General features: G+C 58.0%; 3 protein-coding genes and 1 long non-coding RNA gene across 14 annotated transcripts in view; 2 read left to right on the forward strand and 2 right to left on the reverse strand.

The window, feature by feature from the left end:
- On the forward strand, nucleotides 10–14147 carry IFFO1 (intermediate filament family orphan 1). Of its 7 annotated transcripts, none has more exons than XM_003126531.5 (10): nucleotides 10–1254; nucleotides 4894–4954; nucleotides 5058–5153; nucleotides 5988–6128; nucleotides 6384–6392; nucleotides 6981–7138; nucleotides 7234–7354; nucleotides 7614–7709; nucleotides 11078–11208; nucleotides 12404–14147. In XM_003126531.5, exons 1-10 carry the CDS (start codon nucleotides 482–484, stop codon nucleotides 12507–12509), a joined length of 1692 nt encoding a protein of 563 aa, XP_003126579.1. In that variant the 5' UTR covers nucleotides 10–481; the 3' UTR covers nucleotides 12510–14147. The 7 variants fall into 7 exon arrangements, with proteins under 7 accessions (XP_003126579.1, XP_005652667.1, XP_005652665.1 ...); XM_005652610.3 differs by having other exon boundaries at nucleotides 12408–14147; XM_005652608.3 differs by having other exon boundaries at nucleotides 7617–7709.
- GAPDH (glyceraldehyde-3-phosphate dehydrogenase) lies at nucleotides 13993–19509 on the reverse strand. Of its 3 annotated transcripts, none has more exons than XM_021091114.1 (12): nucleotides 18254–18301; nucleotides 17794–17980; nucleotides 16066–16165; nucleotides 15880–15986; nucleotides 15668–15758; nucleotides 15426–15541; nucleotides 15261–15342; nucleotides 14900–15051; nucleotides 14734–14812; nucleotides 14567–14650; nucleotides 14385–14482; nucleotides 13993–14267 (listed from the first exon to the last, which is right to left on the reverse strand). In XM_021091114.1, the coding sequence occupies exons 2-12, from the start codon at nucleotides 17844–17846 to the stop codon at nucleotides 14198–14200; spliced, it is 1032 nt and encodes a 343-aa protein (XP_020946773.1). In that variant the 5' UTR covers nucleotides 17847–17980; nucleotides 18254–18301; the 3' UTR covers nucleotides 13993–14197. The 3 variants fall into 3 exon arrangements, 2 of the variants coding, with proteins under 2 accessions (XP_020946773.1, NP_001193288.1); NM_001206359.1 differs by having other exon boundaries at nucleotides 13995–14267; nucleotides 17940–17980; nucleotides 18254–18335; XR_002343817.1 differs by having other exon boundaries at nucleotides 13994–14267; nucleotides 14385–15051; nucleotides 15261–15758; nucleotides 16066–17980; nucleotides 18254–19509.
- Nucleotides 19196–27390, forward strand: LOC110260753. Its single transcript, XR_002344125.1, has 3 exons — nucleotides 19196–19522; nucleotides 25044–25176; nucleotides 25721–27390. It is a non-coding gene; the product is annotated as an uncharacterized LOC110260753 (long non-coding RNA).
- Nucleotides 20820–27874, reverse strand: part of NCAPD2 (non-SMC condensin I complex subunit D2) — a 30906-nt gene continuing 23851 nt past the window's right edge. For 2 of the 3 annotated variants that reach the window (XM_021092430.1, XM_021092429.1), the window contains exons 18-32: nucleotides 27218–27351; nucleotides 26758–26890; nucleotides 26581–26665; nucleotides 26337–26504; nucleotides 25870–26039; nucleotides 25037–25148; nucleotides 24839–24962; nucleotides 24601–24756; nucleotides 23930–24107; nucleotides 23753–23847; nucleotides 23025–23105; nucleotides 22705–22888; nucleotides 21617–21743; nucleotides 21364–21519; nucleotides 20820–21149 (exon numbers count right to left, since the gene is read on the reverse strand). In XM_021092430.1, the coding sequence (XP_020948089.1) occupies nucleotides 21064–21149; nucleotides 21364–21519; nucleotides 21617–21743; nucleotides 22705–22888; nucleotides 23025–23105; nucleotides 23753–23847; nucleotides 23930–24107; nucleotides 24601–24756; nucleotides 24839–24962; nucleotides 25037–25148; nucleotides 25870–26039; nucleotides 26337–26504; nucleotides 26581–26665; nucleotides 26758–26890; nucleotides 27218–27351 (1989 nt within the window). In that variant the 3' untranslated portion in view covers nucleotides 20820–21063. The remainder of the gene's footprint in view (nucleotides 21150–21363; nucleotides 21520–21616; nucleotides 21744–22704; nucleotides 22889–23024; nucleotides 23106–23752; nucleotides 23848–23929; nucleotides 24108–24600; nucleotides 24757–24838; nucleotides 24963–25036; nucleotides 25149–25869; nucleotides 26040–26336; nucleotides 26505–26580; nucleotides 26666–26757; nucleotides 26891–27217; nucleotides 27352–27874) is intronic. The other variant, XM_021092431.1, reaches the window with a different exon arrangement.

The raw sequence follows: 27874 nt of genomic DNA on the forward strand, positions 1-27874 counted from the left end.
ATCCTCTAAAGAGGGGATCGTGTGGTATACTGAGAAATCAAGTCAATTCCAGGCACCTGGGATCCTTTGACTTCCCCAGGGACCCAGGAGAAGGCGAGGCAGAGCCCGGGTGTTCAGACTGGAGCGAGGAGGGCAATAGGGGTGTAGGGAAGATGGATTTCGCGCTACTACAACCATGGAGTAGTGGAGGATCTGGGTTTGATGACACTCTGCCATCCTGGCTGGATTCCGGGCACAAGCAAGCGGTCCGCTCAGACCAGGGCTCAGCCTCAGACCCGGAAAGGTCGGTCCAGGTGCCAGCTTCTCAGCGAGCCTTTCATTGGCTTTCTTCCTGCCCTCCTCCTCTCCGCTGACCTCTGCCCCCTCGGTCGAGCTGTCTGATTGGCTGCCACACGTCCCCCTGGCGCCTCATTGGCTCTTCTCCCTCACCCTCCATCCCTGTTCCTGCACTAGTCTCCATCTCCCAGCAGAAGGCGCAGCCATGAATCCGTTATTCGGCCCCAATCTCTTCCTCCTCCAGCAGGAGCAGCAGGGCCTGGCCGGGCCGCTGGGGGACCCCCTGGGAGGTGACCACTTGGCCGGAGGCGGGGACTTGCCTCCGGCGCCGCTAGCCCCGGCCGGCCCGGCTCCCTATTCGCCCCCCGGGCCGGGCCCGGCGCCCCCCGCCGCCATGGCGCTCCGCAACGACTTGGGCTCCAACATCAACGTGCTCAAGACCCTGAACCTCCGCTTCCGCTGCTTCCTGGCCAAGGTGCACGAGTTGGAGCGCCGCAACCGGCTGCTGGAGAAGCAGCTGCAGCAGGCGCTGGAGGAGGGTAAGCAGGGCCGGCGGGGCCTGGCTCGCCGCGACCAGGCCGTGCAGACCGGTTTCATCAGCCCCGTCCGGCCCCTGGGGCTGCCCCTGGGCTCCCGGCCGGCCGCAGTCTGCACCCCGTCGGCGCGGGTGCTGGGGTCGCCCGCGCGCTCTCCGGCCGGCCCCCTCGCGCCCTCCGCGGCCTGCCACCCAGCGCCCTCCACCTCCGCCTCCACCGCCTACTCCTCGTCGGCCCGCTTCATGCCCGGCACCATCTGGTCCTTCTCTCACGCCCGCCGGCTCGGGCCGGGACTGGAGCCCACGCTGGTGCAAGGGCCTGGCCTGTCGTGGGTGCACCCCGACGGGGTGGGCGTCCAGATCGACACCATCACCCCCGAGATCCGCGCGCTCTACAACGTGCTGGCCAAAGTGAAGCGGGAGCGGGACGAGTACAAGCGGAGGTAGGGACCGGGAAGGTGGGGACGGCGCACACCGTCAGGCCACACTCGGGCCGGCCGGGGCTAGCTGTGCCTCCGGGAGCCGATGGGGCCCAAGAATCAGGGAGGAGTCAATAAGAGTAAAAAAGTTCCTGCTGTGCAAGGAGGAGCTTGGAAGTCCGTAAGACGACGGAATTGGATACTCTGAGACTAGAATCCACAGCGAATGCAGAAGTCAGACCCGTGACAGGAAGGAGTCTAGGAGTGGATACTGCGGGGGAACTCATGTTCTTCTTCTGGCTTTTCTCTCTGTCTCATCCAGGCTGCAGTGTTTGAATGACTGTGTTAACACTGGGGTTTTGTGAGGTGTGAAAGGGATGTGGGTCTGAGAGGTCACATCTAAGCTACCACTCACCTGCAACCATCTCAGCCCTGGCAGTGATTTTGTGATATAAGCTCCACGTAGTGATCAAAAGAGGCAAAGGATGTAGCTTTAATGTGGGAGTCTTAAATGAAATAAGAAGGGGGGTGGGGAGTGCACCTTGCAGTGGGTGATCCTGCTGCTGCTCAGGGTTTCCCAAAGTCGTGTCCATGGAAGCTGTGGGCCCACTCTAGTCCATCCTCAAGACTGGGGACCTCAGGGCATTTCTGGGAGCAGGTCAAAAAAGAGGGATGGAGGAGTGAAGGGAATTCCCTGGGGGAGGGGGAGGGGATTGTTCTTGCCATAGGGCTAGTGGAAGCTGGGGGAATCTGAAAGTGCAGAGTCCAAGCTGGAGGAAGTGTGAAGAGGGCAGCAAGGACTGAGTAGGAGAAGGTTGGAAATTTGGACACACCCATGATATAAGGCAGCTGGGGCAGGCCCGGTCACTCTGAAGATGGAGCGTTGACTTTCTGCACAGATTCCTTTGGGTTATCACAGGGGGCCTGGGAGGGGACTCAGTGCTGGAGTGCTGGCTGCATCCCAGTGGATCCCTTAGAGGGTTGATAACTAGGCTGTTGGAACAGGAGCATGAGCACAGGCAGCACTTTATAGACTCTGACCAAGGTGCCATGGTTGAAGAAGGAGGTAACTGGTCAGAGGCAGGCTTTGCCTTCAGGTTCCGCCTCTTAATGAGCTACTCTGACCCCTTGTGGGCAGACTTGGGAATTACCCTTGCAACCCAGGGGAGCAGAGATGTGTGTCTGGTGGGGGACTGGCTGAATGTTCTGGGAAATGACTGCTCCCTCTGGGGGTGACCTTCAGGGATCTGTAACCTGCCAGAGTCTAGCAGATCACAGGCTTTCAGGGGTTGAGTCCCGTCCTAATGCTGGCTGGCTTCCTTCCTTAGTTGTAGTCCATGTTTAAGTGTCTTTGGGAGACTCAGTTATCCTAAAACCAGTACTACGCAGAACCATCCTGCCCCTGCCCCAGCCTCGACCCCTGCAGAAATGAATCAGCACAGTCAGCAGTGGAACATGGGCAGTCTGGAATACATCCATAACCACAGCAACAACTGCTGGTCTCAGGGACACTTTTTTTTTTTTTTTTTTTTTTTTAACTGAAAGAGTGTTTGTCCTTGGTCCAGCTGTCCAGGGCAACAAAGAGTTATTCCTTAGGGATGGATGATCTCATGGCTCTGCAGCACACTGCTGTGCAGAGGGCCCCACAGCCAGACTTGGATGGTACGTGACCCTGGCAGTTACTCACTCTTCCCATCCCAGATCCCCTGCCCTCGATCTGTTCTCTTTATAGCAACACTCACTCCTGTCTGTAGCCTAGAACACACCGGCAGAGTTTGAGCACTGGAAAGGAGCTAGGCCTCCTGGTTCCAAGTTCAGCTCTCCTGCCTTTCATGACCTTGGGTGGGTCTCTTTTTCCTGGCCTTAGGTTTTCCAATATAGGAGTGGCCCCTGCTTCCTCACTTCACTCAAGGATGCCATTTATTTAGAAGAGAGGGTGTTTGCTGGATGTAAAACACACGGAAATTGCTCACATTTGACCCATGTTTAGAGAACCTTGTGAGACCAGATTTGAATGGAGGTCAGAATGAACCTATTTGTGGGAAAATCTAGCTGGAGTACAAATAGAATTTTAACCAGCTTCCAGATGATTGGTTTTCAGTTTTGTTTTTTTCTTAGCCCTGTAAGATTTTATTGATCTTAATCCTTACCTAATTTCCGTACTTACGTTTCTACCTGAAACTGTTGAGTTCACTGTCCTGTCCTTCCTGATGCATCTTGTCCAGGGTTATTGTCCCCTTGTCAGCTTGCTTCCTCCAGGGACGCATGGACCCCAGGGCCTTCAGAGTACCACATCCCATGCCCTCATGTTGCGAAGAAACTAAGGCCCAGAGAGAATGCCAGAGCAAAAGGGAGGAGGACAGGGAGGAGAACGTGGGGGCTGGCAGGGAAGGCTGGGCAGGGAGCCAGGAAGGCGGGAGCTGGGCTGTGCGCTGAGCTGGCGGATGGAGGCCCGGCTGCCTGCCTCCTCCCTGTCCAGCTGGGAGGGGCAGCCTCAGTGATGCCAAGGAGTTATTATTAGGAATACTGCAGTGCGGGTGTGAGTGAGGAACAGGAGAGCAGGGCGAGATGGGACTGGAGGGAGAGCCCATGGCAGAGAGCAGAGGCGTCTGGGAGCAGAGATGGAGGGCAGGGAAGGACCGAAGCCTAGGCCTGCAGAGTGTGTTCTCTGCACTCTTCCCAGCCACCTTTCTGGTGCTGAAGTTTCTTTCCTGGTGCAATTCCCCTCCTTTCTCAGCCTGGAAGAAGTCTTCCCAGGATGGGGGAGAAGTGCTGGGCTATGTCAAAGGGTCTGAGAGGTCCTGCTGTTCCAGCCAACCTTGGGGAGGGGGTCCTGACATCAATCCTAAGCAGTGGTGTTGCCCTCGCCCCTGCCCTTCAGCCTCCACCATGCAGTGGAGGATGCTCTGGCTTGCTCCCAGCCCTGGGAAAGGGACCCCGTCTTGGTGGGGAGTGTCTTTTGGCTTATTGGTGGTCTTAGGCTCTGCATTCTGGAACCTGGGAGATGCCACCTCTTGGTCTCATCCAGCACATCAGTACGCTCCAGTTTCCCTCTCCCTCTGGGCGTGGGTGCTTGGTGATCCCAGGCTCCAGCTTGCAGAGCTTGAGTGCTTCAGGCCAGCCTGGGCACCTCTTTGCGGCTCACTAGGGCCTCTGGGTGGGCACTTTCTGGAGCCTGTGGGGATGGACTTGGAGCATCTCCTCCCAGGCTCTTGACCAACTCTGTTGATGCGGTGTGTGTCCCGCAGCTGCTTTTGCAGGGTTAATGGTACCCCAGGAGGCAGGGCAGCGGGCTCGACGAGCTCTGTTCTGGTGCGGGCAGGAGGCGGGAGCCTGGATCTGAGGACTGAAGGTGGGAGAGCGGGCCAGGCGGGCCTGGCGGTCTGGTGCGGGCAGGAGGAGGGGGACGAGGCTGGGCCGGGGCCTGAGCGGGACGGGCTCTGCGAGGGACCAGAGCAGCCGCAGTTGCTCTTAACTGTAGTTCGCGGTGCGAGGCCAGCAGTTCCGGGAAGGCAGCTGGTGAGCTGGGCACCGGTGCCTCGTCTTGGCGGAAGCTCTTGGGGGCAGCGGCCAGGGCGGCGGCGGCTGCCTGAGCCGGGCAGGAGGGGGCGGGGCCTGGAGGGGCGGAGCCTGAGCCCACGTGCCGCCCTCGCGCCTCCGCAGGTGGGAAGAGGAGTACGCGGTGCGGCTGCAGCTGCAGGAGCGCGTGGACGAGCTCCAGGAGGTGAGGGCCGCCCTCCGCCCTGGCCCCCCACCCCCCGACCCCAAACCCCACGCCCCCCGCTCTCACGCCCGCAGTGCGCTCACGCGGGTCCTCCTGACTGCAGGAAGCCCAGGAGGCCGACGCCTGCCAGGAGGAGCTGGCCATGAAGGTGGAGCAGCTGAAGGCCGAGCTGGTGGTCTTCAAGGGGCTCATGAGCAACGTGAGTGCGGCCGCGTCCCCCTTGCGCCTCCTGCGCGCTCTGCCGGCTCGGCCCTGAGGCATCCACGGCCAGGCGCAGCAGGCCTTCTTCACCGTCCCTCTCTCCACTTCGCCCTGCTTCCTTTTTCCCCTTGGCCACCCCTTCGTCTAAGGGAAGAAGGAGGGGAGTTCGCTGGTATCCATCAGGATGCGAGTTCGACTCCTGTCCTTGCTCAGTGCATTAAGGATCCTGTGTTGCTGTGGCTGTGGTGTAGGCCAGCAGCTGTAGCTCCAATTCAACCCCTAGCCTGGGAACTTCCATATGCCTCTGGTGTGGCTCTAAAAAAAAAAGAGAGTGAGCAGGAGGAACAGAAGCTCCTGTGGCCTCCACCATTACTCAGGATTTTTTGCTTGCGTTGTGGCCCTGGGTGAAGTCCTTCCTGCCCTGCCTCTGCCTCCAGGCCTGTGGAACAGGATAGTGAAGCATGTCCTTTGCGGGATGGTTCTGAAGGGCATCATCATGGAGTTAGGGTGGTGCCTGCTCAGGGTGAGCTAGTGCGGTCATCACTGCAGTATTTTTTCCGTTCTCATAGCCCCCGTGGTCTCACTCTCTCTCTGGGAACCTAAGTTCCAGGAGGGAGCCCCCCTGCATGTCCCAGGCACTGTGCCACGCCTTTTCGGGGCCCTGGTTGGCCAGGGAGCCATTTGCCTGAGCAGAGTGCTGGGGGCCCCGGGGAGGGGGCATCCGGGAAAAGCGACACCTGCTCGGAGTTGCCGAAGACATTTGACTGGGAGGATGAGGGGAGCTCACCAGCCCCGCTGGCCTGCCTCACCACTCCCCACGCCTCCTGCGCAGAACCTGTCAGAGCTGGACACAAAGATCCAGGAGAAGGCCATGAAGGTGGACATGGACATCTGCCGCCGCATCGACATCACCGCCAAGCTCTGCGATGTGGCTCAGCAGCGGAACTGCGAGGACATGATCAAGATGTTCCAGGTGAGGGCTCGGGACTGCCTCGCCCGGCCCCGCCCCTGCCGCCAGGTGCCCGAGCTGAGCGCCCTCAGCAGGGGGGGGCTGGCCCCGCCCCCTTCTCTGGGACCTTAGTGTGGCATCTTGGGGGCGAGGCTGGGGGGCGAGGAACAGCCTCTGGAGAGGAGTTTGGAGCTGTCTCTAATGCCGTCTCTCCCCCCTCTTCTCTCCTGTCTGCCTCCTCTCCTCTCTTCCTTTCATCTTCTCTTGCTTCCTCCACAGAAGAAGCTGGTTAGTTTTGCTCTCACGCAAGCTTCTTGCGTCCTGCCCGTTTCTCAGCTCCGGGCCTCCCGGCCCAGCGGGCTCTCAGCACAGACCCCCCTCCCCTGAGCCTCCTGCTCCCCCCCTCCTTCTCTTGGCTCCATTTCTCCCCCCCTTCGCCCTCCGGCTTCCAGATCTGGATGTGTGACTCAGGTTCTGCTTTGTCAACTCTGCGGCCCCCTCCTTCCTCCTTGCAGCCTGAAACTTGCCTCTTAGTTCAGTCCTTTCACTGGAAAGACGCTAGAAAGGAGCTCCTTTGAGCCATTCCGTGCATCTTAGTGTGGTCACGGCCAGCCATTTCCCCCTGATCTTACTGCTCTGTTTTCTCTGTTTCTTCTCTGTCTCCCTCCTCGTCTGCAGCCCCGTCCCCATCCGTGTCTGTCTGCCGGTCTCGGCGACTCTGGCGTTTCCGTTGTTCCGTCCTGTAACCGTGTCTTCTCTCTGTCCGCCCACCCGCCCGTCCCGCTGGTCCCTGCTGCCCCGCCCGCCGGCGCCCACGCCCTTCTCCTCATGCACCCGGCCTCGTCTCTGTAGTCTCTGCACTTGTCTCCCATTAAGGTCCCGTCCATGGGGGGGCGGAAGCGGGAGCGCAAGGCTGCCGTCGAGGAGGACACCTCCCTGTCAGAGAGTGACGGGCCCCGCCACCCCGACGGGGATGAGGAGGAGAGCGCGGCCCTGAGCATCAACGAGGAGATGCAGCGCATGCTGAACCAGCTGTGAGTCCCGCAGGCCCCTCGCCGCCCCGAGGCCGGAGCTCCCCCAGCAGCCCCCAACCCGCTGCCCGCCTTGACGCCGGGCTCCGTGTCTCTAGGAGGGAGTATGATTTTGAGGACGACTGTGACAGCCTGACTTGGGAGGAGACGGAGGAGACCCTGCTGCTGTGGGAGGATTTCTCGGGCTATGCCCTGGCCGCCGCAGAGGCCCCGGGAGAGGTAACCGCCCTCCCGGCCTTGGGGCCTGGCTCCTCCTCCCTGGGCACCAGGCCCGTCTCCTCCCCGCCCGCCGTCCACTCCGCGCTCTGTCTTCCCTCTGTGGCCGCCATCCGTCACCAGCTTCTCCCTTGTGCTGTGTGCTCGTCCTCCCTCTCTCGCCGGCTGCCTCTAACCTGCCTCTCTCTCTCCCCTGCCTTGCCCGTGGCGCCCCGTCCTGTCCCTCCCCTCTGGCCTCCCCCTGCTTCCCTTTCCACTCCAGCAGCCGGAAGACAGTTTGGAGAAGGTGATTAAAGACACCGAGTCCCTGTTCAAAACCCGGGAGAAAGAATATCAGGAAACCATTGACCAGATAGAGGTAAGGCTGTGAGCTGAAGCCAAGGGGCCCAGCTGGTGGGTTCTGAGCCAGGCGGCAGGTGCGGTGGCCTCACCCCTGTGGCACTCCAGATGCCAGGGCTTCCCTGTTTCTTCTTGGCAAGTGGGGAGTGGTCTTCTTGCTGTAGCCCCTCTGGTGGCTCCTTGAGACCTGGGGCTGGGGAGGGAAACAGACAGGTGTGGGCTCAGATCTCAGCTCTGTCACTCACGGCCTTCCACTCTTTTAACAAGCTGCTGCTTTGCTCTGAGCCTATTCCTTTTGTTTGTTTGTTTTGTTTTGTTTTTTGCTTTTTTAGGGTCGCACCCTTGGCATGTGGACTTTCCAGGCTAAGGGTCAAATCAGAGCTACAGCTGCTGCCCTACACCACAGCCACAGCAACTCGGGATCCTTGACCCACTGAGCGAGGCCAGGGATCGAACCCGCATCCTCACGGATCCTAGTTGAGTTCGTTAACCGCTAAGCCACGAAGGGAATTCCAGCCACGAAGGGAACTCCTGTTCCTTTATTTGTAAAAATGGCGATTTTCCTAACACCTCCCTCGGCATTGTTTGAAGGTCAAGTGAAATAAGGCGCCACGGAGGGCTGTGTCTGTCTCGCTGTCAGCATACCGTATTGTAGTTGCTTATTGTTGTTATCGTCCGTGCTGTAGCCGAGTCTACTCAGAGGTGGGCTTGAACTTTGCTATCGCTTCAGCTCAGCCTGTAAGCTAGTAGAAGAACCTCTATTCTTATTCCTTAGACATGAGGAAGCGTCTGGAGATGGCAAATGGAGCTGGTGCTTTATTTTTATTTTTATTTATTTGTCTTTTTGCCTTTTCTAGGGCTGCTCCTGTGGCATATGGAGGTTCCCAGGCTAGGGGTCCCATCAGAGCTGTAGCCACAGGGCTATGCCAGAGCCACAGCAACACGGGATCCGAGCCTCACCTGCAACCTACACCACAGCTCACGGCAACGCCAGATCCTTAACCCACTGAGCAAGGCCAGGGATCGAACCTGCAACCTCTGGTTCCTAGTCGGATTCGTTAACCACTGAGCTACGATGGGAACTCCCTGGAGCTGGTGCTTTAATGTAAACTCTAGGCCTCCAGGGGTGGCAGGAAGGCTTTGTGGCAGCCATGGAGGAGGGAGCTGCAGGGCAGGGCGTGCATGTGATTCCCGTGAAGCTGGTGGCGGGGGTGTTTCTGGAACTCTCAGCCTCTTTCCAAGTCCGCTGCACTCACACTGCCTGCGTTTTAAGAAAGAAGTTAAGGAATTATTTTCCTACATCCTCATTTTCCCACGATGCATCGGCTGGTCCTGTTCCTTAAAGCAAGACAGATGCTCGGTTTTAAAGCATAGAGGAGGGAGTTCCCTTTGCAGCTCAGAGGTTAACAAACTGGACTAGGATCCATGAGGATGCGGGTTCGATCCCTGGCCTTGCTCAGTGGGTCAAGGATCTGGCGATGCCATGAGCTGTGGTGTAGGGTGCAGAGGTGACTCCAATCCCTCGTTGCTGTGGCTGTGGCGTAGGCTGGCAGCTGCAACTCCAATTTGACCCTTAGCCTGGTAATGTCCGTATGCCAAGGGTGTGGCCCTAAAAAGCAAAAAAAAAAAAAAAAAAAAAAAAAAAAGACACAGAGGATGTGTGTCCTGAGCTGAGGAGCTGGGAGGGGGAGCAGAGCGCAGTTCTCTCCCGTTCACCGCCATCCATCCCGCTGTCCTTTCTGCACGTAGAATGGTACGAGGAGAGGTGTCAGGAGGGTGGACACCATGGTTTTGGCTGTTGCAGTGCTGCTTCCGGCCATCCAGATGGGGCAGCTGGGGTCCCCTTATCTCTGTGACCTTTATCTCTCGGGGTCCCTGGGAGGGAGGCAAGGACCATTTCCATTACTGGATGGTGGAGGCCCAGGCCCAGGGTGGAAGGTGGGAGGGAATTCTTTCTCCCCTCCCCTTCTTCCTCCACCTGCTCAGCCCACCCCTGCCTGCGTGGGGTCCTCAGTGTAGACAGTCGGGGTCCTCTCCCTCCCAGAGCCCTGCTCCGAACGTGTGCGCGAGGTGGGAACGTGCAGACGCGTGGAGACTGGCAGCGGTCCCAACCTTGTTTCCTGCTGGAATACGTTTCCTTCTTCCCCGCTTGCTGACGGATGGGCTCTAGAACCCAGCTCCTCCGCTTTATCGCCGGCTCTCCTGAGCGGCAGCACGTGGGGTTGAGGTGGACGGAGCTGGACTGACCGGTCAGCGCGTCCTGCCCCTCGGCTTGCTGCAGAACCCGGGCCGCAAGCCCAGCTCTGAAACCAAGGCTGCCGTTAGAACCGTGCTCATTAGGGCTTCCGACCCCGCGCCCGCCGCAGCCCCCACCCAAGCCACCATCTCACCACCCCCCGCGTCGCCGTCCTGACCATCTCTTTGTCTGGCCCTGTGACCATTTCCTTTTCTCTAAGTTCCCATCCTGTCTGTGCCCAGTTCAGATCTTTCACGGATGCTTTCCCGCCCTTTCTCTGTGCTCCCGGGCAGTCAGGCAAATCGCCCCCAACAGTTGTGTTCAGCCTCCCCCTCTGGCCCCTGTTCTTTGTGTCCAAACAAAGACAGGCAGGAGATTGTCTCCGGCCTGGATCTCTTCCCGCCTCTGCCTCGGAGCCTGTGGTGCAGAGTCAGGCTCGGGGAGGGAGGCTGCATTTCCTTGACTCCAGGCCCCGCACCTCTTCACCTGTAGCGGTTCTTGAATTGGGCTCCATCTCATAACCTGTCAGACGGTTGATGTGGCAGACAGTCCTTCTGTTAGCCTCTGAAACGGGCTTACAAGTGGGAGAAGAGAGGAGGAGGAGGGAGGAGGAGATGAGCGGTGAGAGAGGGGAGCCCCTGGCTGCTGAGCTCAGGGGGCCACTGGGCCACGAGTCCTGTAGCTGCTCTATGAGGTGAAGCCCCGAGTGCCTGTTGAGGTGCGGGGCGTGCAGATGCCGAGGCCCCGTGGCCGTGGCCGGCCCTGCCAGGGGCCCCCCGTCCAGGGAGTGAGGGACTGAACAGGCCACGTGGGGACCCAGGGAGGGGTGAGGCCTTCCACAGGGAGCCGCTCGTGAGCGCCAGGACATCCCTGTCCTTCGCACCCACCGTCCCTTCCTTTCCTCAGTGAGTCTGTTCCAAGGTGCCAGGCCTGGCTCAGATCCCTTAGCGAAAGCCCCTGCGGGCAGAGGTGCCTGGGGAAACGAGGAGCAGTGGTGAAGCGGTGCCTCCTGCCCTGAGCTGGTTTGGTTTTAAATCTGAGCCCTACCCCACGGCTGCCTGCACCCCTGCCCTGGGTGCCCTCGGCAGGTCAGCCTCCTGGGGGCGGGGGCTCTACTGACCCGGCGGCCCTGCCCCCAAACCCCACCACAGCTGGAGTTGGCCACGGCCAAGAACGACATGAACCGGCACCTGCACGAGTACATGGAGATGTGCAGCATGAAGCGGGGCCTGGACGTGCAGATGGAGACCTGCCGCCGGCTTATCACCCAGTCTGGGGACCGGTAAGCACACCCCCCCCCGCCCCGAGTGTGGGCCCCTCTCGGACGACGAGCCCTGAGACCCTCCAGCAGTGACTTAGGCACTTGTCACGAGGCTGCCCTTTGAAGGTTGCCTCGTTTGTCTGGCCCAGGCTGGCAGCTTTTACTCCCTCAGCAGTTGGATACTTAGGTCCACTCACGGCTGCGCAGCCCAAACCTCCCGATGCCGCCAAGGCTGGTGGTTCCCCCACTCAGAAAGGCAGTTCTCGCTGTGGCATGGTGGGTTAAGGACCTGGCATTGCCACAGCTGTGGCGTAGGTCACAGCTACGGCTCAGATTCGATCCCTGGCCCCAGAAACGTTCATGTGCTTCCGGTGCCACCCGCTGCCCCTGCACCCCTTAAGGGCAGCTAAGAAGTCCCCCGGTGGCTCGGTGGGTTAAAGATACGGTGTTGTCACTGCTGTGGCTCTGGTTACAGCTGTGGTGCAAGTTTGATCCCTGGCCCGGGAACTTCTGCATGCCATGAGTGCCACTGAAAAAAATAAGAAAAGCAGCTAAATTCTGACAAAGAGTGCAAGGGGGTGGGGGCAAAATTTTATCTAAAGTTAGAGCCACAATTTGTGCCTTTGACTCTGTGTAAGCTTTGAAAAAAATCGTAAAACTAGGAGTTCCTGCTGTGGTGCAGTGGGTTAGGAACCTGACTGCGGCGGCTCAGGGGGCTGCAGAGGTATGGGTTTGATCCCTGGCGGCACAGAGGGGTAAACGATCTGGTGTTGGCACAGGTGTGGCATGGTTCAGTCCCTGGCCTGGGAACTCCCATATGCTGCACTTGCAGCCATGAAATTAAAAATAAATAAATAAATAAATCACAAACCCGCTATAGATAAGCATGGAGTGGGGGCCACAGAGCCAGGGCACTCAGCCGGCCCCTCTTAACTGTGACTTCACATCTTTCTGAACTCAGCCTCTATTCAGCCTCTCCTGGTCCCCAAGTTAAAAGTGGGAACTGTTCCCCCCATCGGGGTGGAGTGGGCAAGGTTTCCTCTTCCCTCCCTGCCGGCCTTGCCCTGCATCCGCATCCGCCCTTGTCCTGTAGTCCTCCTGCCCCGCCTAAGATGTTATTCACCTGCCTGCCAGGAATAAGGCCAAGGGTGCAGGATGCCAGCTTGTCAGGATTCTTGCATGCCTGGAGGAGGTTACAACTGGTGTTTTTTTCTAGAAAGTCTCCTGCTTTCACTGCGGTCCCGCTTAGCGACCCGCCGCCACCGCCAAGCGAGGCTGAGGACTCCGATCGCGATGTCTCATCTGACAGCTCCATGAGATAGGGACCTCGCGCAGCGGGGCCCTGCTGGGACTCACCGAGCCTGGCCCCTGGGACCGGGCGCTCCCCCGGCTTCCTCCCCTGGTCCTCGGCCTCTCTAGGGTCCTGGGGTGCCTGGAGTGAGGCTCAGCCCGCCCTTCCCGGGCGACTCCCTGCACAGCCGGCTGTCCTCCTTCATGCGTGGGTGTCCGCTACTTTCCCATCTTTAAAATGCTGCCAGAGTGCTCGCGACCCTCACCCCGTCCTCTGAGTAAGGAGTGTGATTGTCGGCTCTTCCTTCCACCCCGGTGGTCTTGAGCCAGCGGACCGTCCTGATTCTGTTCTGGTGCTCACTGGCCCAGGTGCTGGTACGGCCTGAGCAGCGGGAGAGGGCGTCCCTCTGTGTCGCAGGGGCAGGGAACAGGACTGGGCGGCTCTCTGCCCATGGACAGTGGAGTGACGCGGCCATGACCCTTCCCTCGTGGAAGTGCCACGCGTCTAGGCGGCCTCTGGGGCCGATGGGGTGCAGTAGCATGAGGGGACAGGAGCTCCTGCAGTCTCCCAGTCACTGCCGAGGGACGGAGAAAGGTGCACGTGAGCGTGTGTGGGCGCATGTGTGCTCCTGTGCTCAGGGGTCTGTTTCTTCAAGCATCAGCCGAAGATGCGCCTCCTCCTCCTCCTCCTCCTCGTCTGACACACGCCGAGTGAGAAGGTGGCCCAGACTCAGAAAAGCTTGGAGAAAAATGGGGAGACGTGACTGAGGGTACCTCGGCCTTGCTGGCTGAGGCAGGCTGTGCTGAACTGACGTTTGAGTGGAATCTAATCCTAATGAAACTGGCGAGTATTTATTGAACGCTTTGGTGTCACTGTTTCCAGCAACTTTTCGGTGGTGGCTCTGGTCCCTGTTGTGTGGTGTGCACTGGTGATCATTGCACAGACACACAGGGTTACAAGCAACTTGCCCAAAGTAATGGCACCTCAAGTAGCAGAACCAGGGCCTCCATCCAGGTTGTCAGTGCTGTCTCTGCTTCTTCCCACTAAGCCTGTGCGCATTCGCAGGTGACAGAAGACATGGAAATAAAACCACCCCAACCTTTCCCTTGGGCTAACCTACTGTAACTTCTCTGAACAATCTCTGAGCTGGCACTGGCACAGCTGTACCACAGATGGCAATCTCTTGGGCACTGAGGCTCACAGCTGTGACAGGGCAGAGCTGGAATCCACTCCTGGCAGTCAGGCCGTAGCCAAATGGACTTCCTGTGCCAGTGCCCCCCTCCAGGGAGCTGCAGACAGAATGGTGTCTTGGGTGCAAGCAGCCAGGCCATTCCTGGGTTCAGCCACGGCAGTCTGGAGCTGTAGCACCCAGAGGCCTCACTAAGGCAACACGAGGACAGGTGGCTCTTCAGAGGAGCCCAGGGTGGAGTTTCCTCAGCAAGCTCTAGTTCTCCTTGGCCCCAGCCCGGCTTCCCTCCTCTTTATCCCAGGCTCTAGAGTGAGAACGACAGGAGGCTGGGTACAGTGTACTTTATTGATGGTACATGACGAGGCAGGTCTCCCTAAGCCCCTCCCCTTCTTCCGGGGGTCTGGGATGGAAACTGGAAGTCAGGAGATGCTCGGTGTGTTGGGGGATCGAGTTGGGGCTGTGACTCCCCAGCAGCTGAGGGCCTCTCTCCTCCTCGCGTGCTCTTGCTGGGGTTGGTGGTCCAGGGGCTCTTACTCCTTGGAGGCCATGTGGACCATGAGGTCCACCACCCTGTTGCTGTAGCCAAATTCATTGTCGTACCTGAAAGGAGAGCAAGAGTTAAGTGTGGTTTTCCCGAGCAGCCACCAGGGGGCACCAGACTTGATCACATTCTGAAGCATCATCCCTCCCCACCCGCCACATCCCCCAGCACCCTACCAGGAAATGAGCTTGACGAAGTGGTCGTTGAGGGCAATGCCAGCCCCAGCATCAAAAGTGGAAGAGTGAGTGTCACTGTTGAAGTCACAGGACACAACCTGGGGAAGGAAGAGGGCCAATTACGGAACCCAGTCTTGGTCAGTGGGGTCGTGTGGACACCAAGTTCCCTGACCTATCAGTACCTGGTCCTCAGTGTAGCCCAGGATGCCCTTGAGGGGGCCCTCGGACGCCTGCTTCACCACCTTCTTGATGTCATCATATTTTGCCTGATGAGGTAAAAACCGATGGTTATTCAAGTACCAATCCTACAACCCCTCAGCCCCCCAAAGCTGTTCCAACCCAAACCTACAGGTTTCTCCAGGCGGCAGGTCAGATCCACAACCGACACGTTGGGGGTGGGGACACGGAAGGCCATGCCAGTGAGCTTCCTGGGGACACGAGGAAGCAAGCAGAGTCAGCACCACCCCTGCTGGTGCCCCAGACACCCAGGGCAGGAGAGCAGCAAAGAGCCTCACCCGTTGAGCTCAGGGATGACCTTGCCCACAGCCTTGGCAGCGCCGGTAGAAGCAGGGATGATGTTCTGGGCAGCCCCTCGGCCATCACGCCACAGCTTCCCAGACGGGCCATCCACAGTCTTCTGGGTGGCAGTGATGGCATGGACCGTGGTCTGGAGACAAGGAGGGGGAGTGAAGGCCCTGCCTAGCGCTTGTGACGCCTCCTCTGGGAAGAACTAAGGGACACAGTGCTTGGAACCACCCCACCCTACCCCTCCTCTGATGTCCTGAGCCCCTACAGCTCCGGGCTGAGCTCTGGGAGGGGAAGGATCCAGTCCTGGGTGAGGACAGAACGTGCTCTGGCTCAGTCCCCATCACCTACCATGAGTCCCTCCACGATGCCGAAGTGGTCATGGATGACCTTGGCCAGGGGTGCCAAGCAGTTGGTGGTGCAGGAGGCATTGCTGAAACGAGGGAGGCAAGTCAACGGGCAGGTCCACGGGGTCCCGCGCAGCATGACCCCCCCCGCCCCCTCCACCAAGCTCACCTGACGATCTTGAGGGAGTTGTCATACTTCTCATGGTTCACGCCCATCACAAACATGGGGGCATCGGCAGAAGGGGCAGAGATGATGACCCTCTTGGCCCCACCCTTCAAGTGAGCCTGCAGCAGAGGAGCAGTCAGACACCCGGGCTTCCCCTTTCCTGGTCCAAGTCAGCCTCCCCCAGTCTCCCCGCTACACCAACCCCGCGGTTAGGTCCCCTCCTCTTTCGGTTCCCTGCCGCTCACCCCGGCCTTCTCCATGGTCGTGAAGACACCAGTGGACTCCACAACATACGTAGCACCAGCATCACCCCATTTGATGTTGGCGGGATCTCGCCTAGAAGGGAAGACAGGACAAAGTTCAGGGGCGCGGGGGACCACAGACCCAAGGTGGTCACCCCGTCCCAGCACCACCTCCTCCAAGGCAAAGCTCTTCCGGTTCCGTCTTCCATACTTACTCCTGGAAGATGGTGATGGCCTTTCCATTGATGACAAGCTTCCCGTTCTCCGCCTTGACTGTGCCGTGGAACTTGCCGTGGGTGGAATCATACTGGAACATGTAGACCTGGGGGGGACGAGGGAGGGCATCAAGGGGCTGCGCCCTGGCAGGCTCTGTCCCCGCCCCCGCCACGGGGGCCACTCACCATGTAGTGGAGGTCAATGAAGGGGTCATTGATGGCGACAATGTCCACTTTGCCAGAGTTAAAAGCAGCCCTGGTGACCAGGCGCCCGATGCGGCCAAATCTGAGGGGGACAAGAGGCGAGGAGGGAGGAGTGAGCTCTCCTGGAGATGTAAGCAGTCCCAGGCCCACGCGCCCGCTGTCAGCGCGGGCACTTTCCTACCAGGAGATCTCATTTCCTCCTCCTCGCACAACCCTGCCAGACCAGCCTGGCTTCCCAGCACAGCCACAAAGTGAAAAGCTCCCATCCTGCCCAAGAGGTGATGAAGCTCCGAGACAGGCCCACACCCCCTGGTCATCTGAAATCTGTTAAGGGGTGACAGGGTGGTGCACTGCTGCTGCCACCTACAGTCTGGGCACATGGCCGGCACATGGCATTCCTCAGGCCCACTGTCGGTAAATGCTTGTTCCTATCTGGCCAGCTTCAGGCCACACCCTCTAGGGAGCAAAATCTTGCACACTTGGCATCACCCAGCTCAAAGGGCAAGAGCAAAGGTCAGAAGTTAACTGGCCAGGGAAACCCCCCCCCTTCCCCAAGTCCCTCCTACAAAAGGGAAAGCCGTTTCTCAAACCCAGAATCCCGGGCTTCTGATTTGTTAGGAACCTGTCTTTGTTAGCTCTTTTCCCAAAATCAGGAGTGGGAGCAATAGACGTGTGGGGAGCGGGGGGGAAGGAGAGGGAGAAGCCCAGGCCCCCAGCTGCAGAAAGGTCAGGCAGCTATATTTAACCCCAGCTTAGGGTGGAGTGGGGATCTGGTTTCTGGAAGAGGGGATGGGGAGAAGGGCAGGATTCCCGAGGCTCACGGACATCTAATCCTCCTGGTGACCTTTACAGCTTGGCCTTTAGGGTGGGGTCAACCCTAGGCATGGATGGAAGGAAGCAGCTTCAAGGAGCACTGATGCAGAGACAGGGGCTGCGGCTCCGCCGGCTCCGGGAGCCATTTTGTGGAAAATTTCTAAGTACCCATGACTCAGCTCCCCCGGCATGGCACCAAGCCAACGCTACCACACCTCTCCGGAGAAAGAGAAGGGAAACAACCCGGAAACAACCCAAGACCACCCCCATAAAGCCCCGTTTTTGATTCATCAGAGAACCATCCAGAAAAAGCATCCCCTCATCCCCGGGGGGGGGAATCTGGCTGGGGCTTGAAGGGATGCTCTAGGGTTAGTTTGCTAAGAGCTGAGGTCCAGCTGACTAAGAAGGGGAAAGCGTGGCCGGACCTGGGTTACCGGATAAAGGAGACTCCACCCCACGAGGCAGGGGTAGAAGGCTTAGTCATGGGCAAGTAAGGAGAAAGATTGAAGGACTCAGGAAGATTTCCTAACGGCGGTTCATTCATTTCCTTCCTAGTTGCAACATGGCGGCTAGGTTACCGCAGATGCCCCCTCCCAGCTGGTTCTGCACAGCAGCTGTGCCTCCTGCATCCCGGGGCTGCCCGGCTGGGGGCACTGGTTGCGGCTGGGGGGATGGGCTCCTCCCCTTCACGTGACCCCGCAGGGCGCGAAAGGAAAGAAAGAGCCCCAGCTGGGGGATTAGGGGATGGGGCCAAAGCAAGAATTGGAGACTCCAGGGCTGTGTATCTGCGGCAGGTGAAGAGGAAGGCTCCGCAGAGGCGGAGTTACAGAACGCGCAACAGCCAGGGATGGGGGACACGAGGCCTTGCGAGGGCCTCCTCCAGGTCCGAGCGCTGACCTTGAGTTCTCCTTGGGGGTGGGGTACGACCACCCCATCCAAGTCCCCCACATGCTTGCACAGACCCGGTAGGGCGAGACCTGCGGACGCAATTTGGTGGGGGCTGCAGTACTTACTGCCCCACCCTGCCCCACCCCCTAACTCACCCGTTCACTCCGACCTTCACCATCGTGTCTCAGGGACGCGGCTGCCGGCAGAGGAAAGAGAACATTAGATCGCGGGGCAAAGCGGCTGGAGCCCGACGGTGCCCTCCCCGCCCCTCCCCCAGGCCTCCATCCTCGCTCTGCTCTTCTGCACGTCCTTCCTCCCCCTCAACCCGCAATGCAGGGGCCCGGCCCGGCGCAGCCACAACTCCGGCTCCAGCCGGGGCCCCGCACCCACACTCCCAGACCGCGCACGGCCCCCGGTCCCTTTCGGACCAGTCCTCGAACCCTTGTGGCTCCACTCCGCCAGGCTTTACCTGGCAATGCACGGAACACACGGCTGTCTGTCGAACGGGGAGGAGCAGAGAGCGCAGGGGAAGGCTGCAGCCGGAATTTATAGGGCAGGGGGCGGGGCGGGGGCGGGGTGACGTGGGCTCGCCTCGCCCAGTCCTAGCTCCAGCAGCGGAGGCCTGAGCTACGTGCGCCCGTAAAGTCGCGAGTAGCCGACCCCCACTTCTTCTTTTTTTTTCCTTTGGACCCGCCTGGTTCTGCCAATGTGCACGCGCCACACAAGTGGGCTGAGGACGGAGAGGGGGAGGGGACCGGTGATGCTGCCTGGCCCGGTTGGGGTTGTACTGCAGGGGGCAGTGGACTAGGAGGAGGGGGCCCTGGCGAAAACTGAGGACACCCAAGGAGCCAGGGACGTTAAAGTTGCTGCAGGGATGTAACGGGAGGATATGGGGAGCCAGTGGGATGGGAAATTGGAGCGGAACCCGGGGTTGGGGGCGCGGCTCGCAGCTCGCGGCTGCAGTCTCCCCTACCCCCCCCCCTTCAAAAGCTGAGAAGCGGGAAGATTGAGGAACTTCTCGAGGCTCTTCGGTAGTGACCCAGGAACTACAGAGGAAAAGGCCCGGGAGGGGCCTCCAGCAAGGCCCTCTCCAGCCCCCTTCCCCTTTCCCCCCTCCCCTTCTCTTGGCTCCTGGCCTCCCCGGGCTGGGGACCGCGGCTGGCCCTGGCCAGTGGGAGGCCTGGAGAGGAAGGAGGCTCGGAAGGAGGCCTGAGAGGGAAGTTTCTGCACTGAAGGTCACGATGCCCTGCAGGACAGGCAGCCTGGACATCTGAGAATCGAGCAGACAAACCAGGACCTGTGTGCACCAGCTGCTCTCCCCCAGGCCCTGGCTGGCTGGGGCCTCAGCGAGGGGACAGGATCGCTTTGGGGGGCTGGCCAGGTAGAGGCTCAGAGGTCTCCCACAAAGTTGCTCCTGGGAAATTTGAGGGCTGAGCGGCCCGGGCTGGGAGACAATGTCCCTTTCACCCCATCCAGCCCTGGGCAGAGCAGGACGTGAGAGCGGAAGTCCCTCCCCATCCTGGGACGTGCAGGCCAGCCCTGCAGTCAGGGCCTCCCTTTCACTGGCTGCGCCCAGGGGATGTTGGGGGCAGGGTGAGGTGTCCATAAGAGGGAAAAGATTGGGAGGTCTTGGACACAGGGTGGGGACAAGGGCCCCTAGCCCCTTCCCAGACGTGATGTGGAGGAGGAAATCCATTCTTCTCCAAGACCAGTCCCTCAGAAGCTGGGGCTGGGCCAGGTTTGTGAGCAGAGGATGAAAGATGGGTTGGTTCTGAGGACTTGAAGTGTTGAAGGTTCAGGGAAGGTGGGGGGAGGGTGGAATGGACGTTGCCCATTAGCAGGTGCTGGTGGAAGGAATTGGGGCCTCTTTGCTGGCCCAGCGTAACCTGAGACCAGCCCCCTTTTCCAGCTGAAAAGCCTGTGGCTAAGTTTAGCCCGCAGGATGATAACCTTTGCTTAAAAGGCAGAGAGCACGCTGCCCCGCACCCCGACTCAAGCCTGTCCTGTCCCTTCCCTTTCTGGGACTGCCCTCCTTCCTTGGGGCCCCAGATCCAAGGCTGGCTGTTGCTGGCAGCCATGTGCACAGTCGGTGCCCAGGCTTTTCAAGAGCGGCAAGAGCAGGGACTGAGGGCACTTAACGGTGAGGGAGGCGGGATGCTGGGCACTGAGGAATCTGCTGGGGAAGTGGAGCACCAGGATCATATACTCTCCCTGGCAAGGGCCTTAGGAGCCCCTCCACCCTCCTCTGCTCCCCGAAGCATGTTCCCCTTTGCTGCATGCTTGTCATTGTTCATTACTGTCCTTTGCTGAAAAAAGAGGGAGCTCAGTGCCCAGGGAGCATGACTGACGCAGTCTGCTGTTGTCATGACAGCAAAGACACCAGTGTTGTCATGACAGCAGCCTCACTGCCTCCGCTTCAGGTGACTCAGCAGAGAAATCTTGGGGGGCAGGAGGGGGTGAACAGGGCCTGCAGCTGAGGGGCTGACATCCTGCAGACCCTGTAAACGTGGTGCCAAATCCCTGGGGGATGGTCTCTACACTGTCTAGAGCTGGAATTAGGGGCACAAGCCAGGGTGGGCAGGACAGAGCAGCCAGCCCCTGGGGAGGAGGGTTTCTCAACTTCAGCACTCCTGACATTTTGCATTGATGACTCTTTGCATCAGACCCGTCCTGTGCATTGTAGGATATTTAGCAACACCCCTGGCTCCTACTCATTAGCTGCTGTTAGCACCCTCTCCTTGGCTGTGACAACAAAATAGTCTCTGGATATTGTCAAATGTCCCTTGGAGGGCAACACTGCCCCCAGATTGAGAAGCGTGGATCTGAAGCCTAGGCACTGCCTAATTCTGCACAGCGGAGCAATCCTGCCACGTGTGCAGGGTGTGGAGGTTGAGAGGCAAGGACGGGCCAGCAAGGGACTCGAAGCTCATCAGATGCTGGCACAGGCCCCAGACTCCTGGATCAATAACCCTCTGTCTGCTGCCTGCCTCTGGGCTAATGTGGGATGAAACACAGACAGGCTTAGGAAAAACCTCTAAAAGTATATAAAAATATTTATTCATTAGAAAACAAAGAAACTGGCAAACACACATTCTGGAAAACAACTTGACTTGGTTCAGTTAGGCTTAGTTTAGCAAAGCCTAACATTATAAAGACCATTTACACATTAAAAAAAACCAAGGAGACAGGTAAACACGTATTTTACAAGGGGAATGGAATTCAGGGTCACTCCACAAGACACCTGCAGGGCTGGCTGGGATGGGAACAGGTAGGACACCTCTAGGATCTTTGTCTGTGAGCAGATGCTCGGCGGATGGGGGTGGTTTTCTTGGGTGTCTCATCTTCCATCATCTCTGCTGACAGTTCTATTCAAAAGAATTGGGGGAATGAGACAAAGCTGAGTCACAAAGATGGTGAAAAACGGGTCTTAAGAGAACGAATGGGACAGTCCCTGACCACACTGCCCAGTGGGGGGAGGACAACGTGGGGGTGGGGGACTATGTGGCAGGCCTGCCATCAAAGCAGGCCTCCCTGCAAGCTGTGCTCGCTCTGGGCCAGGTCCAGAAAGGGGCACCGTACCCTCCTCGCTGGACTCGTCGCTCGAAAAGACAATTCTGAGCTTCTTTTTCGAAACTTGCTGCTGGGTGTTTGGATGCCGACGGGTAGTACGGCGGGGCTCAGGTGTGACAAAGTCATCGTCTGAAGCTGCAGAGGCCAGATGCCGGTGTCTAGAGACTAGAAAAGGCAGAGGCATGAGTTGGAAAAAGAAAAAAGGAACTTCTATCAGCGAGGAGGCCCCGCCTGGTCTCTCCCAAGGCACTGCCTCACATACCAGCAGGTAGTTTCTTGGCTGATGGGGCTCTCTGGCTGCCTCCTTGGCCCATCTCAAATTCCTCTATTGCATCCAAACCTCTGGTGTGACAGGCCCGAAGCTTCTGCTCAAATTCATCTATTACAGCCTGGAGGAAAAAAAGATTAAAAGTAGGCCTGGAAATAGTTATTTCTTTTTTTTTTTATCTTTTTGCCATTTTCTTGGGCCGCTCTCGCGGCATATGGAGGTTCCCAGGCTAGGGGTCGAATCGGAGCTGTAGCCACCGGCCTACGCCAGAGCCACAGCAACGCGGGATCTGAGCCACGTCTGCAACCTATATACCACAGCTCACGGCAACGCCGGATCCTTAACCCACTGAGCAAGGGCAGGGATCGAACCCGAAACCTCATGGTTCCTAGTTGGATTCGTTAACCACTGAGCCACGACGGGAACTCCAGGAAATAGTTATTTCTAAGATTAAAAAGAAACAAGGCAGTGATAAGATGTGGAGGAACTTTAAATCTGTATTACTAAGTGAAAGAACCCAACTGAGCAGGGTACACGCTGTGATTCCAATGCTGTGACATCCTGCGAAAGCCAACGCTGTGGTGACAGGAAAAGGATCAGTGGCTGCCAGGGCTGTAGGAAGAGGGCTGAACGGGGAGCAGAGGGCGCTGGGGCAGGGGGACTACTCTGAACGAAACACACAGCACTGGGCACAAGCTATTCATCCAAACCCATAGCGCGCACCCCAGGAGTGAACTGTCCTGGAAACCGTGCTCTTTGGGCGCTGTGACATGTCGAGGCAGGCTCACCCACTGTACCATAGGTCTGGCTCTGGCCTCTGGCGGGGGTGTGGGTAACTGAGGAGGCTGTGCCTGCGTGGGAGCATGGGGCCTTTGGAGAAACTATACCTTCTACTTGATTTTGCTTTGAACCTGAAATTGCCCTTAATAAAGTCACCAAAAAAAAAAAAAAAAAAAAAAAAAAAAAAGGAACAAAGAAACAGGAACTGGAAAAAGATCCCAGCTCAGGTCATTCTGGTTACTTGGTTGCAACCAGCTGGGTTTCCTCAGAACAGCGGCTGGAATGCAGCAGGCGCCACTCACCTTGCCCTCCGGCTTGGCTCCACGTCGCAACTTGCCTACAACTGACAAAAAGGCACTAAAGATGGACTCGTCTGATAGTTTATCTCCAAAGCAATCAAAGTTGTCCAGCATCTTACGGAGGCCCCGCTCTGTGAGGGGCAGCTGCGACACGCAGTAGGCCAGGTCCCGGTACTGCCTCTCAGTTCTGCGGGTGGGAGGGCGTGGTGAGGAGCAGGGGGATGGAGGGCAGGCCCATGCCTGCCCCGCAGTCCCTCCCAGCCCAGATGCCACCGTGCGCTCTTTTCCTCTGGGCACAGAGAACCCTCCAGGAGGCAGCATACCGGGCTGTGCGGAACCGCTGACAGAGCTTTTCCACCAGGCTCTCGGTCTGCTTGTCCTTGGTGATGTAGGAGAGGAGCTGCCTGCAGGAGGGGAGATACCAACGGGCTGTCTCCAGGGGCGGCTCCGAGCCCAGCCCCAGGCCCGGCCCAGCCTCTGTCATCCTCCTGCCTCAGCAGCCGACTCTTCCCTGCCCTGGCCCGTCCCTGGCCTCTCCTGTCCCTCAGGGAGGGGTCCTTGCCACCCTCCTGAGCAATTTTCACTGTGACTGGAACTTTAGGACAAAAGCAGCGATCCTCTAGTACTAGTATGTGCTTACCCCCATTAGGAACTTTCATCTTTTTTTTTTTTTTGTCTTTTGTCTTTTTAGGGCCGCACCCACGGCATATGGAGGTTCCCAGGATAGGGGTCGAATTGGAGCTACAGCTGCTGGCCTACACCACAGCTCACAGCAATGCCAGATCCTTAACCTGCTGAGTGAGGCCAGGTATCGAACCCATAGCCTCATGGAGGAACTTTCATCTTACTGAATCTTCTTAAGGACTAATAAGGGGCAAGCATTTAGGGGCTCGTTCTATACAGGAGGAACAGGCACAGAGAGGCTGTCACTGCTAGAGTCCACACGGCTACAGAGACACAGAGCCGCAGAGCCAGAATTCACACACAGGTTTGTCTGAGTCCTAAGCCTGCGCTACATGGAAAACGTGTCCCAAGGCCCAGGGAAGCGTACTTCATGATGGTGTGGAAAGGCTCTTCCTCCACCCCTCCCTCGGGAGCCGACAGGCGGCTGATGATATCTGGAAGGAGGTTATAGATGGCGTTGCCCTGTAAGACAGACAGTCACGTCACAGAGAGGAGACCTGCGTGTTCCCTTGGCAGCACACCTGAGGCTGCTCCCACCTCTTACCTTGTGGGAAAGCTCATTAAAGAAGTTCTTGGCCAGGGCAGCGATCTGAGGAGCGGGGTCGATGAGCAGCACGGCCATCTCGCTCACCTGCCCCTTCACCTTCACCATATCCTTCAGGATCAGGTGGGTCATCACCAGCCCGGCTGTTTTACGCACTTGCTGGGCCGGGTCCCGGAGGCTAGGAATGAGATCTCAAGTCAGTGGGACCAAGACCATGGGCTACACCCTGACGCTGCCCTGGAGGCCCTCAGCAGGAATCTATGGCCTCTTTGTGTTTGGCTGCACCTGTGAGATGTGAAGTTCCCAGGCCATGGATGGAACCCGCACCACCGCAGCAACCCGAGCTGCTCCAGTGACGGCACTGGATCCTTAACCCACTGTACAAGAGAACCCCACTATGGCCTACTGTGCCATTCTAGAAGCAATTAGAGGTTTTCTAGATTTAAAAGCTGGGTTTAAGGAAAAAGACCAAGCCTATTACCAAGGCTTTAGACAAGAGGCGTCAATCCCTTTGGGGCCACACTCAGCCAGGGCCTGCGCAGGTCAGGTATCAAGCAGACGTTCAAGGGAAGGCTGGGGACCAGGGGACATAGTCCTGGTGATTCTCGCCGACCTCACCCCAGCCTCTGGGGCTGCCAAGGACAGCTCAGGCACTGTGAAGGATCTCTCACCGAGCATATAGATGAGGGGTCCAGGGGTCCACCAGGTTGGGGAAGCGGATGGCCAGATCCCCAGTAGCAATCATGAGGTTAGACCGAACAATGGGGAGTGAGGACTTTTCTAGCATGGTGAACAGAAGACGAAGCTGGGAGTCACAGAAAGTGGCACTGGGGGCAAAGAGAGGATCGTCAGGGAATCCATACCCCTCTACACACACCCCGCCCAAGGCGATACCACCTCAGGGCCTACCTGATCATACAGAACTTGCCCAGGGCAAGTGAAGCAGCTGCACAGAGCTCTGGGTTGCTATAGAGACCAGGGTTATTGCAGACTTTGAGGAGAAGTGGAACGAAGGCAGCCAGGGTCTGTTTGCCTAGGGGAAGAACAACTCTAGGTTTGGGACAGGCTAGCTACTAGCTGGGGAGGTCACTCTGCAACCCATCTCACCATCCAGCAGCTCCAGCTCACAGATGCCGCGGATCAGTTCTGCCTCGGTGTCATCAGCAGTGGCCCCAACCAGCCCCATCTCCTCCTCCATGGTGGCCTCAGAGCTTGCATCCTGATGGGAAAGCAGCCAGGAATCACGGGTGAGCAGACAGTTTTGATTCCAGCCTATTCTTCCTTTCACATGAATGGCTCTGGGGAAAGGCAAATTCTGCAAAACCATTTATAGGCTTGTCACGTGTATCTGAAGAGGAGGGACTCTTGAATTAAACAGAAAGGAACTAGATCCCTTCCATTTGTGTTTAAGTTGCCAAAGCACCCTACATCTCTGCCCAATTCATCCTCATAGAAGCATATGATTTCTTGTATACAGTAAAGAGATGGAGCCTGCCAGACTGTGGTTCAAGGTCACGGAGAATGTCAGACTTTATCCCACTGCTGCAGGGCTGTGTCTCATTTGTTTGCCAGACATCACCGCCTCTAGTGGAGAGAACACAAGGTCCCATCAGGTGCCAGGCCCAGGCACTAAGGCTGCTGGAAAACCAGTGGGAGCAAGCAGGTTCTAACAAACACTGCCTCGGGCACAGCCTGTATTTTATGCCAAAGTCCCTCACTCATGCTCTGTATTTACCTAAAACTTTCCTTCCCGGGTGATCCATCTTTGTTCTCACTGATTGTTCCGAGCAGCCGCAGCAAGGAGGCAGTCTCCCTCAGCACATTCAACGGGAGAGAAGCAGAGACCCCCACCCAGGGAGGAAAGGTGAAGGATCCGAAAGAAAGAAGCAATCTGGGAAACGTCCTGGACACAAACCCAAATGCCGGGGCGTGCCATTCACCTTCTCTTTGGGATCTTTTGCCTTATGCTCCTGCTCTTCCTGAAGAACTCGGCGCCGACAGAGCTCTCCACTCACTGCCTGCTCCAGGTGCACCAGCTGCTGCAGAGCCACATCCCCAGCCAGGGACAGCAGGTTCATCAACAGGAAAGTGGGGAGCATGGGGGTGTCCTCTGCAGGAGGTGGAGTGGGGAGGCAGGGAGAGACAGACAATCAAGTCTCCCTGGAGCCTGCCCTGTTTGCACTGATGGCCCCTTGCTCATGTGCTCTACAACCCAGTGAAGAAGCAAGAGAAGAGGGTGAAGGAGATGGTGGCAGGGACTGGCCCAGCCTGAGTGACAAAAAGGGACAGCGTGGGCTAAGGGGGTCAGGATTCATTATAGGAAGTGGTGGTGGCAGTGGCTTCTTTTCTGCGGTAAAGCAGAAGCTGTTCACTGCCCAGGGGCCCATGGACCCTTCGGCCCACTTACTCGGGGCCTCCTGGGGAGGGCTCTTCTCCTCCAGCTTCTCCAGGGCCTGCTTCGCACAGCCCTGCAACATCTGGGCACAGATTGCCTCAGGGCCCTCTGCCAGCTGGTAAATGAGGGTCACTGCTGCCTCTTTGAATGGGATCCAGAGTGGGTCCGGGTGGACAATACCTGCACAGGAGAAAGGACAAGTTGCCACGGCAGACAAAGGACCCAATTCTGCCGAAGGCCCTTGACTGTAGCTCACCCTTTGTGACCATCTCCCGCAGTCGCTCAAACAAGCAGTGTTCCTGCGGCAGCCGGAAGGGAGGGTGACGTTTGCCCAGCGAAGGCTGTGGAGAGTGGGGAGACACTGTGGGTGTGTGCTGAGAGTGAATAAGAGGATGCCCACTCTCTTTGGTTTAGACGTAACCACCCCACATACCTTCCTCCTGTCAGAGATGTTGGTGATGGCATGGCACACCTGTTGGGCCAGCCTGTAGTCTGGTGGAAACTTCTCATCCAGCCCTATGCTCACCAGAGTGTCTAAGTTGCTGCCCACAATTTCTGGTTTTCCTCTAGGAGAAGGAAGCCAGAGTTAAAGCCACTCATGGACATGACTCTGTGTGGGGGACAATGCTGGTAGGAACCAGCACCCAATGCAGGGCTTCTAGAGCCTTGGAGCGCTCCAGCGAGGCTCTGACATAGGGCTGGCTCCTCGGCATCCCTCTTGCTCTACTTCTGCTGGGCGGGTGGATTGGTACTGTCACCGTTTTATTCTCCACTTAGTAGCTGACACAGGCACAGAACTCAGTTGGGCCTGACTGCTATTACTGCCATTACTGAAGGAACGGGAACCTTCCTTTCTTCTCTCATCCCATTGCCAGTCTGGATCTGAGCCTCACCGTGCCATCATCCCAAGAAGCATGACAGAGGAACAGCGCTCCAGAGGAGAGCAGGGGACCTTCTCGGTTGCCCGTTCCCACAGCACTTGGGTCACGGCTGGTTTCAATTCATCCTTCTGCACAAACTCACAGAGCTGAAGAGAAAAGAATAAAGGCTCAAATAAAAAAATAAATGATTTCCAGAGTTCCTGTCGTGGCTAGAGGTTGAATCAGAGATGTAGCTGCTGGCCGACGCCACAGCTACCTTTGACCCAAGCCACATCTGCGACCTACACCACAGCTCAAGGCAACACTGGATCCTTAACCCACTGAGCGAGGCCAGGGATCCTCGTGGATACTAGTCGGGTTATAACTTGCTGAGCCACAACGGGAACTCCCTATTCTACCTTTTAAGATTTGTTTTCCATCAAGTGTAATTTTCCTTCCACTCCCAAAGTCCAGACCCCTGTCACTGCACACCTAGGGCAGCCCCCAGGGAGATCCCGTCCCTAGCCTCTGCTCCAACCAGCCTGTGTGCTGTGGTCTCCCCAGACATGTATTTCATGACACCACAGTTCTGCAGAAAGAGCTCTTCCTTGCCTGCTGGATAGGCTCCCCTGTGACACCTCAGGCCAGGCACCACCACCAGCTCTTCTCACAGTGAGGAGGAACCACGGC

The sequence above is a fragment of the Sus scrofa genome, chromosome 5, assembly GCF_000003025.6.
Source record: "Sus scrofa isolate TJ Tabasco breed Duroc chromosome 5, Sscrofa11.1, whole genome shotgun sequence".
In the NCBI taxonomy this organism is placed as follows: Eukaryota; Metazoa; Chordata; class Mammalia; order Artiodactyla; family Suidae; genus Sus; species Sus scrofa.

Excerpts from the sequence above, each read along its gene's own strand:
- IFFO1 (XM_003126531.5), top strand. The coding sequence starts at position 482 with ATGAATCCGTTATTCGGCCCCAATCTCTTCCTCCTCCAGCAGGAGCAG. Across the intron at positions 7,355-7,613 it reads CCGCAGAGGCCCCGGGAGAG|CAGCCGGAAGACAGTTTGGA; the intron begins GTAACCGCCCTC and ends TTTCCACTCCAG. Across the intron at positions 11,209-12,403 it reads ATCACCCAGTCTGGGGACCG|AAAGTCTCCTGCTTTCACTG; the intron begins GTAAGCACACCC and ends GTTTTTTTCTAG.
- GAPDH (XM_021091114.1), bottom strand. The coding sequence starts at position 17,846 with ATGTGGGGGACTTGGATGGGGTGGTCGTACCCCACCCCCAAGGAGAAC. Across the intron at positions 16,166-17,793 it reads ACCCCCAAGGAGAACTCAAG|ATTTGGCCGCATCGGGCGCC; the intron begins GTCAGCGCTCGG and ends TGTCCCCCTCAG. Across the intron at positions 14,813-14,899 it reads GTCATCCCTGAGCTCAACGG|GAAGCTCACTGGCATGGCCT; the intron begins GTGAGGCTCTTT and ends TCGTGTCCCCAG.